Genomic DNA, 12,325 nt, shown 5'->3' with positions numbered 1-12,325 from the left:
TTCATTCAAAATGTCATTTTATCTCCAGATACCACAAACTTGCGCAACCTCTACCTTAGATCTGGACAAAGTGCTCCCGGGTGTGTTTATGCGGCTTTAGAGATTATGTAGCAACTATTTTATTTAGTTTCTTTTATTCATTACTATGATAAATATATATATTATAATTACTATTAGGAAAATAATGTCACAACACCATCTGGAGCTTGTAATCCATGCGTTTGTGTCGTTTAGACTATTGTAACAGTTTATATTGGTGTCTAAACAAGAAGGATCTGTCTCGCCTGCAGTTCATACTAAACTCTGCAGCCAGAATTCTGAGCCGCTCTAGTAGAAGAACTCACATTTCTCCTTCAAACTCTTCACTGGCTGCTCTAGTAGAAGAACTCACATTTCTCCTTCAAACTCTTCACTGGCTGCCAGTTTCTTTCAGGATCATTTTAAAATTCTGGTTCTTACTTTCAGATCTATTCATGGTCAGACCTTCCATCAGTGATCTGATCCAGACTTACACCCCAGCTCGGGCTCTGAGGTCTGTGGATCAGAATCTACTGATGGTTCCTGAACTTCAGGACCAGAGGAGAGAAATCCTTCCACACTGTTGCTCCTAAACTATGGAACGATCTCCCTCCCAACTTGATTTTATACTTTCACTCCTTTGTTTTTGCTTGACGGCCCCTCACAGCAGTCCCTGTGGCCCCTGAGGAAATGATTTTCTGTGCAAGAGTAGCGGACACCTCTTAACGACGAGCGTGTGCTTGTGCGTCCGTCAGGTTTCAAGAACTGACCTTCTACAACTCTGAGCGGACCATCACCCTGAAGGGAAGCGTGGACGCGTGTTGTAAAGCTGAGGTCGAGATCACCAAGAAACTGAGGGAAGCTCACGAGAACGACATCGCTGCTAGAAATGTAAGTCAAACGTCGAGGCCTTGGGGGTTGGGGGGGGGGGGGGGGGGGGGGGGGGTGGTTGACTCACCTGGACCGGCAGGTGAACAATAGAGCGGGACGTACGAGAAGCGGTGGTGTCGTGTCGCGAGTCACCGATCCTCGCCGCCGCGGTCTGCGGGTTAAAAAGATCGTGACTCACACACTTTGCTTCTGTGTTTCCTGCTGGAACACGTAGATCTTCCAAGTGTCCACACCTGATATATATGTCTCTGCTCCTCTGACTGGATCTTCTTTCACTCTGCTCTGATGACATCATCAGAACCACAGAAGAAGAGATTCATCGTTCAGGATTCCATTGATTCAAAAGATAAATTCAATTACTTGTGAATATTTCTTTTTAATATAAAAACTTAGAAATGCACTGATTTAAACTAAAAATCTGAATCACTGTCAGTCTAGTTGTCCTTTGGTCATCTGCACTGTGTCCTGTGAGCCTTTAGTTCCATCTAGCGGCCACTTGTAGATGGTGCACAGAGCAATGTCTCTAATCTAAAGTATATACTTTATTGAATATTGTTTTGATTGTTTAAGCGCTTTGTGACCCTGGTCTGGAAAAGCGCTATATAAATAAAAATTACTTACTTACTTACTTACTAATGTAAAAAATCAATTGCAAGAATCGGTGAGTTTAATTGATCCATTCCTGGTGTCCAGTGAATATTAAAGTCCTCCAATTAATAACTATATATCTATATACTTGTAGATTGAGCTCAATGAGAGCAGCGGGAGATTCTATCGGAGAGATTTAATCGGAGGTCAATATTTAACGGTTGAATTTAGTATTTTAAATGTTGAAACTTTTGATCGTTTCATAGAAACGTTTTTCTTAAGGATTTGATTTGAAGTGAATAATTTATATATTTAAATGATTAATTTGTACGTAATATATCATTTGAATTAAGAAAATCGACAATTTTTTTGGTATATTTTTCCACATAGTTTGATATTTATTACCAATAATTCAAAATTTCTAAATTCCGCTCATTGCATTATTGTTCAATCAAGTAGCTCGGTGCTCCTTTGGTTTTATCTGGATGCTGTTTTAAACCAACGTTTTCATATTGAATTTAAAAGACTACAAATTAAAATATGTTGAATTTAGAACAAATATTTTCCAAATTGAGAAATAACAATATCAAACTCTATGTTTAGAAAGTAAATCATTTATTTAGAAAGAACAACAATTGGAAAAAAAAACAACAACTAAACAAATTCAACCTTTCAATATAGAAATAATTGAAATCAATTAAAAAAAACAAAACAATTTCCTTTGAAAGAACACACAAAAATGTTTAATTAAAAAAGATTAAACATTTAAAATGTAGTACTCAAACATTTGAGATTGTGTTAAGCTGTTTGATTAGTATAATTCAAATAATATGACAATTTCTATTGAGGTACATTTTGTTCCGTTCCTCAGTTGTCTCTGCTTGTATTGCCGACTCGACCATTTATTTTAATGGCCTCCTACGGTACGACTGCTGCAGATTATAAAAGCCTCGCGGTACATTTTCATTAAGCGATGGCTGCTGGCGCCGACCACTGTTCCAGTGAATGATTGACATTAAATTGTGCCGCAATTATGCTGTAGAACAGAGAAGTCAAACACAAGGGGCCAAAATAATTGAACAATGTCAGCCTCTGGCTGAATATGTTGTTTATTTACCAAACTTTCTTAATGACTCTGATGTTGTATTTTATCAGTTTTAATGATATTGGAATTTTCTGTTTACGCGTTAATATTAGTAATGTACGTTATCTTAAACACGTTGTTATATGTCATTAAATTAACATGAATCAACATCTACTATGAGTGTTGAGCCGCTCTAGTAGAAGAACTCACATTTCTTCGATCCTTAAAACTCTTCACTGGCTCCCAGTTTCTTTCAGGATCATTTTAAAATTCTGGTGTGTGTTTGATGATCTACTGACTCCTTCAACTATTGTTGGTTTAAATGCAACACGGACCGTTGACGGAGATGCACCAGAATAGGCGGACAATACACGGATGCGTAATAGTATTAAAATGTTATATTAATAGTTTTAGTTAAATTTCCTAAAACAATGATATCCTCAAAGTAAAGAGAAACATTGGCTGTTAGCGTGAGTATAACATTTAAGTTGGTTGTTAGCAGTTAGCGTATTTAGCTACTGCAGGTGTGAAGGCCTCAAAACAATATTTTTAACTTTCGCATTAGAATGAGAAAGAAAGAAAGAACTCACGTTTAATTGACGAAAGTAGTCGCTTTTTATAATAATTATTCGTCGTAATCTTTAAATATCCACACATCGACGATCTAAACAATATTTGTGGGTTTCATTTCCGCTCCGTCCTCCACTTATTTCCAGTATGCAGAATACTTCATTGTACTCGTTTTAAAGGTAATATTTATTTACAGTTTAAATTTAATAAGCGACAAAAACAACAAAAAAGTGAGTAAATGAGTTATCTTGCAAACCTACCATTTAAAGGGAATTTGTCGATATTTCCTAATCGAATGATGGATTAAAAATTAAAGTAAAAGGTACTTATGATGTTATATTACCCGTTTTCTACTCAATATAGGTAGAATAATAAAGAAAAAAGAGCGAAAGGGTAAATTATAAAAGCTGTTTAGCTTTTAAACAATCTAAACATTATACTATGAATACAATTTGAAGTAGGTGAGGAAGACGTGATTGAATTTAAAACCTTGTTTTGGTTTTTGATTAATTTAATAATTTTCTGTTGGTTCATTTACATGTTGTTTCCCCTCACAGCTCACTGGTTATGACAAAACGTCTTTTGATGATGTACATAACAAAAATGTATGTGTGTCTTGCTGTAAAAACACGTCACAGTGCTCCGATAAAATATCGCCTCAATGTCCACAAAAGATAATCTAAAATGTTCCTTCTTTTATTTCAGAGTTTTTATTATTTTGCATGAATTTACTGCTTGTTACTATTGTCTCCTTCAACAAATATCTTAAGACACTTTCATTCGTTCAGGCTTTACCTTGATTTTCTGAGACTCCTGTGTTTGTCTCGGTGTTATCTTGACCTTTAAAGTATATATTTTATCCGCTAGTGTTTTAATTGTTTAAGCGCCTTGTGACCCTGGTCTAGAAAAGCGCTCTATAAATATTACATACGTACTTGCATGTCCTGAAGATGAATATCATTGAGCATTTTTTCTGGTCTCTCACCTCAGCAACAGTCCAACTTGATTCCCGGCTTGAACCTCAACGCTCTCGGCATTTTCTCCTCCGGTTTGCCAGTGATGCCCCCTGCTGGAGGACCCCGTGGTGGCGTTCCGCCGGTGGTACCCGCAGGATATAACCCCTTCTTCGTAAGTTGTTCCAAAAATGTTTGAGTTGGAATCTCCCCCCGAGGTCTCGTGGAATGAGTCAGAAAAACATGTTTCCGGTTCATCCGTGAGACACGGCGCGAGAATGCGAGACGGTCGTTCAAGCTGGACGTGATTCATCCAGAAACCTGAAAAACTTAATGACTCAAACATGGTGGATCCTTGAGTCGTCGTCTAAGAATGTCGTCTGTTTTCCTCCAGGGTTACTCTTCACATGGACTGTACGGGGCTCCTCCAGGAGGATCTCACATGCACTCGGTAAGTCGTGTTCTGATCCGACCATGAGCTCATCTTTGAAGTTTAAAGTGAAAACACACTTATTCTCATCAGCCATACATTCCTTGAATACATCCTAACACACACCAGCATGTCCTCAGCAGTTTGGAAGTATAACAGTGCCGTCTGAATATTGAATGGTTCGAAATGTGGAATTTTGAAACGTTGAACTCGATAGTTTCTATATCGAAGGGTTGAATTTGTTTCGTTTTTTAAATAATTTATTATTAAAAATGGAGTATTTTCAAAACATGTTTTTTTTACACATACCTGTACAGTTTAAAATTCTAATTCCACTAATTATCAAAGTTAAAAATATTTTTTTAAATTTTTAAATCTTATTTCAATCATTTTTTTATTTTCAGTATTTTAAATTCAATATAAAAATGTTTATAGTAGTGTCACCAAAAGAGTATCGAGCTACTTGAACTCTTAGCCAATCATGCGACACACAACTATCATGTGATTGATTGATGAAATAGTTTAAGCGAAAACATGTTTAATTTACAATAAATGTGATTTATTTTCCAATTTAGAGGTTATTAAATGAATCCCGCCAGCATTTTTAATAAAACAATTTAATTCTTGAATTTTGGAATATCTTTATTTATTTTTTAATAAATGATTTAAATAGTTCATATATTTAAAAAAATATTTGAATTAAGAAATGTGGATCTTTTGAAAAATTATTGCATTTCAGCCACTCAGCTTTGTAGTCTTTTGTTATTACCTGGCGGCACTATATATTATATCTATATCTATATATCTATATATCTATAGTATATATATACTATAGATATATAGATATAGATATATTATATGTATTTATAAACACAAACACAAACAATTAAGTGCTTAAAAAACAACATTAAATATTTTTTCAAGAGGTATTTACTTACTTTCATGCAACAGCTTCTTCATCAGGCACTTAAGAAAAAAACAAAAACTACCTTTAATCTTCTTTCAATTCATCCTTTTTTCCTAAGAGTTTCAAAAAGACTTTTGGACAGTGAAAAACGTCTTAGTAAAAAAAGCCGTCTCTCCCTCCACAGGCTCCAGAACAGGAGGTCGTCTACCTCTTGGTACCAACTCAGGCAGTCGGAGCTCTGATCGGCAAGAAGGGTCAGCACATCAAAGAACTCGCCCACTTTTCTGCAGCTTCAATTAAGGTCAGTGAACCTTCAACACTTGAGCGCTCGCTGAAGCCGCTGGATGTTTACAATCAATATCTTCAGCTTTTTAAGTTCATAAAAAACACTATCATTTCTACATTCACTATTAAAAAAAGGTAATAAATACAGAAGTATATCATTGCCATCATAATATTGTATTTGAATTTCATATTTCAAACGTATTTTTTAATTGAAATGTTGTTGTATTTTAAGCTTTTAATGTATTTATTTTTATGCCCTGAATCAGTAATTTCTATATTAAAGGGTTGAAGTTGAATCATAATATTAAAATATACATGCATGCGTAATTGAACACATATTCGTTTAGAAAATATTCTTTAAAGAAAGAATACTCAATATAATCAAAACAAATATAGGACATATTGAATTTATTATTCAAAAATAATAATTAAATGCTTCAAAAAGCATTAAAAATAATAATAATAAAAAGGTTTCAATATTTGAAATGTCAAACACTCATACACTGATATACTTCCATCAATAACTGTGTCAGAAAATGATGTACTTCCAAATACTATTATTCAATTGAGCAGAAAGTTTCTACTTCCACCTTCATGGTCTTCTTTGTGTCAGATCACTCAAGCCGAGGGCCCCAACGTGACCGAGAGGACTGTGATCATTACTGGAACCCCGGAGGCTCAGTTCAAAGTAACATTTGTACAAATCAAATCCAATCTCCAGGAAAAAAAACCCTTCTTCATCCTCCCTCGTTTCCTTCGTTGCTCTGCAGGCTCAGGGTCGGATATATGGGAAGTTGAAGGAGGAAAACTTTGTCTCCGCGAAAGAGGAAGTCAAACTTGAGACCCACATCAAGGTTCCTTCCAACGCGGCGGGCAGAGTGATCGGCAAAGGCGGCAAAACGGTGAGTTGAACATTTCCCCATCGTTTGTAAGTAATAGTTCCTTTACCTTAAAATGTAGCTGCGTGCATGAGCGCAGGAGTGAGTACTGTAGTGGAGGTTTCGGGTTTTAGAGAAGGAAAACAATGAGATATTTCCCTTTCGTTTATTTCTGCGCTTCAGTGTCGACATGATGGTAGAAAAATCTCACTTATAACTCTCAGTCTCGCGGGACTTGCATCGGTTTCCCGCCAAACTGAGCGACATCAGAGAGGAGCTGCCGGCGCGTCGCGATATCACCAAATCAATAATAAATCCACCTCCTTGTACACGCACACGTAACACTTTATAAATGACGCTAACAACTTAGCTCGTTAGCATACGGTGAAGACGGACAGGTTTTTTGGAAGTTCACGATCTTATAAGAAAACAACTGAGACGAGATGAAAAGTTCTTACAATATGTTGCTTTAACAAAGGAGGTTGAAAGAGACGAGTGACGAGTGGATCACTAGTGTTTGACTAGATCATAAGTTAGTTTTAATTCCGTGTATATACTGAGCCAAGACGTGTCGCCATAGCAACGAGCCTAACAAGCTGCGCCACACAGTTCACAGACGGACGGAGACGTAAACAACAACGAGACATAGAAGTACAAATTGACAACTTTGTAGAACGTGACACTAATTGGTCGAAGTGCACATTTAAGAAATGCTTGATTTGAGTTGACTGATTAATTGATCAATAATATATATATATATATATATATATATATATATATATATTTATAAATTATATATTATCGCACATGTTTTCGATATGCATATCGAACGTGCCAATATATCATTATTTTTTCTATGTATCGTGCAGCCCTAGTAAATAAAGTTCTAATATTTTATCCAAGATTCTGTGAAGTACTTTTTCTAAAATGATATAGATAGATAGGTGGATGGATGGATGGATGGATGGATGGATAGATAGCTACACTTTATTATTCTTCTGGAGGTTTCCTCCGGGAAATTATTTTTCCAGCTCACAGCAACACTGACGATAGATTCATGAAAAGCAAGAACAAAGCGCAATAAAAAGAAAGTGCAAGATGTCACAATCTAAATCTAAAGATAAAGAACATAGATCAAGAAAAATAACAAAGAATAACATGGAATGGAATAATCTTTTCACTTCTGCCCCAAAAAATCAGAATTAGACAGTCTAATAACATGAGGAATGAATGAGTCCCTGAGTCTATTAGTGTTGCATCATGGGAGAGGCATTTGTGCTCCATCTGCTTCTGTGTTCACTGATGATTTCATCATCCATGATTGACAGTGATTAATGGTTTAAGGAACTGAAGGCCAATGTAGACGGAAGCAATATTTTGCTCTAAAGATGAACAACATTGTTTGTGAGATGTTTATCATCCCATAATACTCACCAGAGTGACTGGACTGTCATTGAAACGTTGTTCATCGAGACTAAAATCCTTCTGTTTTTTTGTGGTGTTCAGGTAACGGATCTACAGAACATGACGAACGCCGAGGTCATCGTGCCTCGAGACCAAACCCCCGACGAGAACGACGAGGTCTTTGTGAAGATTAGTGGACATTTCTATGCCAGCCAGGTGAGCACGGGAGCTCCGGGGACAGTACCACTAGGGGGCGCCACATTCAGTGTGCATATGTGGTATACACTTGTATAATGCAGAGTGAATGTACTTTCTTCCTACTTTTCTCCCCACCCCTGGCCATCTAATTAATGCATTTTAAACATAAATAAACATATAAATTCTAGTTATTGTTATAGTTATAAATTCTAATACATAGAATTGTTTAATACTATCTCGTTGTTCTGCTAATGCAAATAGAAAATAGAAGTTTACAGCAATTTGTGTAATTATTTTCTGGCTCCACCCAGTGGCAGAACTGTGTAAATGCAACCGGAAACTTACCGCACGCATATTGACATCTTTCTTTTTATTTACATTTATGCTGTGTCTCAAATCGCATACTAGCGTACTAAAAGTTAGTATTTTTAGTGCGTCTCAATTCTTAGTATGCGAAATTTAGTGCGCCATGCACACTAAATTGGCGTACTAACACGCCCACAAAACTGAGTATGGTTCGATGGACACTAATCACACTAAACAGCCGCCATCTTAGTGACGTTTTAAACGGAAGTTAAGTCATATATAAATGCATATATATATATATATATACTTACAGGTGCATTTTCAGCAGCAGTAGGAGGATAAACACGTCTTCGCTGCTGATACCAGCTTAAATATCTCGCGATTATTTAGATTCTCATATTTTTTCTTTATTTCTTTTTCCAAACTTGCAAAACGTGCTGCCAGCAGGTGGCGATAGCGTTCAAACAGCTGGTTGAAACATCGTTAAATAGAAGTAGAAGAAGAAGCTGTCGAGTCATTTCCTGTTAGTGTGTAGCAGCAGAGTTTGATTTGAGACATACTATCTGTGGAGAATTTGCGTACTAGTTAGTATGTACACTAAACTGATGCATACTAACTTCTAGTATACTAAGAGTAGTATGCGATTTGAGACACAGCATTAGTCTCTCAATTCTTGAAAAATGTCTTCTGTAAAGTAGTTAAGTGTAGTTCAGGTGTGACAAAGTAGTGAAATAATAGCACATGTATCGAACTCAATGAATTGATTTATCTTCCATGTTGAAGACGTATAAAGATGATGGTATTTTAGACAAAAACCTGGAGAGACATTAGGGATTAGAACTATTATACTTTGAATTGTTATAAACCTAACGTTGATGGAAGTGTTTGATGAAGACGTGGCGCGTACAAGACTTGAAATGACAATACGAATATCAGACTCTTACTTCCTGTTGGAGACGGTGTAGTATCTAAACAGGAAGTATTTTATTGAGTATTGTTTTGATTGTTTAAGCGCTTTCTGACCCTAATCCGGAAAAGCGCTATATAAATATAAATTACTTACTTACTTACTTACTCCTGATCTAGAGAGTTCTTCTAGGAGAGTCTTAACTATTTGAACCATCATATAGAAGAAATAATTAAAAAATAATCAATATTGAATATGTTTCCTAATCTAGCAAATGACTATAAATGTGTTGTATTAGAAACACAAAATAAAAAAGTGTTTCTAAGAGTGTATTGGCAAGAATCTGAAGTTGCATTAAATATCATGATACAAGGTCAGCAATACGATATATAGTGATAGTGTAGTAACAAGTATATATGTGTAGTATTGTCCAGTACTTGACTCTGGTGTTGTGATAGTGTAGTAACAAGTATATATGTGTAGTATTGTCCAGTACTTGACTCTGGTGTTGTGATAGTGTAGTAACAAGTATATATGTGTAGTATTGTCCAGTACTTGACTCTGCTGTTGTGATAGTGTAGTAACAAGGATATATGTGTAGTATTGTTGAGTACTTGACTCTGCTGTTGTAGTATTTACAGACCACATGACTCTTGACAAAGTCGTAACTGCTTTCATTTGTTTTCAAACCAAAATATGTCCAAATATCAGCTTTAAAAGCTGCTGGACTCACTGTATCCTCTCATCCTCAGTTATCGCAGAGATCTCGCAGAATTGTTTTCTTCCTCTGGCTGTGTGGGATGTAATGACAGTTAATCTTAAATAAACCAATCAAACATTTTTTACACACACTTAATTGAACCCTAAATCGATACGGTGTTATTTATCGATACGGTGTCGTGAAAAGTATCGCCATATTTAAAGATCAACTAATGTAAAACTCCCAACTCTCCCTCCTAGTAAATGTTCTCCAAGACACAGTAACTTCTCATCATGACCATGTTTTACACTTTATTACTTTATAAAGTTGCTCTGAAATCTGGGCGAACGAGAGGTTACGAGAGTCCATTATGACGAAATAATGGCTTCACTCCTCCTCCAGCCAGCTGTAATCACGCCCTGCTTTGTTTATACAACGAGTCCCTCGTAGTTGGAGACTTTTAAGGATTGATGACACGCGGTGACACACCTCTATGTGTTTGACCAATCACAGCAGAGTGGGTGTGGTTATGGTCGACAGAAAAACAGTGGGCGGAGCTTAAGATCATTTTCTAATGTCAATATTTCAGTGAAAAGAGAGTTTTGTACAAACATTGAAACGTTGAAACTTTGTGTCCCAGACGGCGCAGAGAAGGATCCGGGAGATCATCCAGCAGGTCAAACATCAGGAACAGAAGCACCAGCAAGGCGCCGCCATGTCACCGCATCACTCCAAGTGACAGCCAGGGCGGCTCCAGCGGGCACCAGCCAATGAATGTAGCCCCTCCCGAACGGACAGAGACCCACCCCGGAACGAAGGCCGAGGCCGAGGGGGGACACGCAGGGCAGACCAGCAGCACCGGGATCAAAAACCAAAGAACTTCACTGAGGGGGAGACACAAGTGAGAGAGCCAAAGGCTGAGGAGGGCGTCGACTGCCAGGCCCTGTGAGAGCAGGTAGAACAGCAGCAGCAGTACTGATATCAACTCAAGAAAACGTTTGAAAAAAGACCAAAAAAAAAAAAGATAAAAAAAGATAAAATGGCAGAGAATCTTAAGAGGTTAGTGTCGCCCCGTTATCTCTTTAGCTGAGCAGACGGAGCAACTGTACTAACACTGACTGACGAGCACCAGAGTCACGACAGGGTAGAGCGGCTCCTGTTCCGGTTCGAGACGTAGACGCTCCAGACCAGAATCCCCCCCACAGCAGTAAAAACCCACCGGTTCTTAGTTTCTTTCCTTAACAAGCCTGTGTGTGCCAACCTAGACGATGACCCTCGTGCCCCTCGCTGACCCTTTCCCTGCTTCTCTTCTGCTGTCGCTCTCTCATCACGCTCGCCGCTTCCCCTTCTTTCCTTCCATCTGATCGATGACTCGAATATCGCCGCCGCCCCCCCCACGCCCTCGCTCGCCGTCTATCGTCAGTGAACTTTGAATTGTTTTTTTAAAGCATTTTTACAATAATATTGAAACATTTGTTTGTATTGAATTCGATCATTTATAAATTATACCTTTTGTTTTATTGAATAATCAATAATTTGTATATTTAAAGGTTCTTATTAATTACATTTTTTTTTCCAATCCACACATAGAGTTTGATATTTTAATTTAAATAATTCAAAAAATAAATGATCCAAATTCCAGCCAATCAGGTCACAAGCAGATGATCACATGACCAATCCAGTAGCTCGGTGCTCGTTTGGTTTTGTCTGCCGTCTCTTGTTTTACCGACATTTTTATATTGAATTAAAAAAGATAACAAATTAAAATTGAATTCATATAATTTATAAATTATATCTTTGAATGAGTTTTATTGAACAATTTAAATCAATAATTTGTATATTTAAAGGTTGAATGTGTTTTTTTTTTATTTCTTTTTTTATATACATAGTTTGATATTTTAATTTAAATAATTCAAAAAATAAATGATCCAAATTCCAGCCAATCAGGTCACAAGCAGATGATCACATGACCGATCCAGTAGCTCGGTGCTCGTTTGGTTTTGTCTGCTGTCTCTTATTTTACCGACATTATTATATTGAATTTAAAAGACTACAAATTAAAATTGAATATAGATAATTTATTTGTCAATAATTCGATTTTTAGAATATCAAACTCTTTGTGTAAAAAAAATAAAAGGCACAAATTTAGAAAATATTCAATTTATTTAATATTCAAAAAAATAATATTAATATTCAATTTAATATA

At 36.6% G+C, this 12,325-nt stretch overlaps 1 protein-coding gene across 1 annotated transcript in view; it reads left to right on the top strand.

Annotated features, from left to right (window-relative positions):
• Positions 1-12,043, top strand: part of igf2bp2a (insulin-like growth factor 2 mRNA binding protein 2a) — a 61,559-nt gene extending 49,516 nt beyond the window's left edge. The window contains exons 9-16 of the mRNA XM_087804493.1: positions 774-909; positions 4,142-4,279; positions 4,499-4,555; positions 5,626-5,742; positions 6,340-6,414; positions 6,497-6,628; positions 8,111-8,224; positions 10,760-12,043. Of these exons, the coding sequence (XP_087660619.1) occupies positions 774-909; positions 4,142-4,279; positions 4,499-4,555; positions 5,626-5,742; positions 6,340-6,414; positions 6,497-6,628; positions 8,111-8,224; positions 10,760-10,858 (868 nt within the window). The 3' untranslated portion in view covers positions 10,859-12,043. The remainder of the gene's footprint in view (positions 1-773; positions 910-4,141; positions 4,280-4,498; positions 4,556-5,625; positions 5,743-6,339; positions 6,415-6,496; positions 6,629-8,110; positions 8,225-10,759) is intronic.
• The last annotated feature ends 282 nt before the right edge of the window (positions 12,044-12,325 follow it).

The sequence above is a fragment of the Callionymus lyra genome, chromosome 12, assembly GCF_982586985.1.
Source record: "Callionymus lyra chromosome 12, fCalLyr1.hap1.1, whole genome shotgun sequence".
NCBI classification, from domain to species: Eukaryota; Metazoa; Chordata; class Actinopteri; order Syngnathiformes; family Callionymidae; genus Callionymus; species Callionymus lyra.
This window is presented reverse-complemented; position numbering and strand designations above follow the sequence as displayed.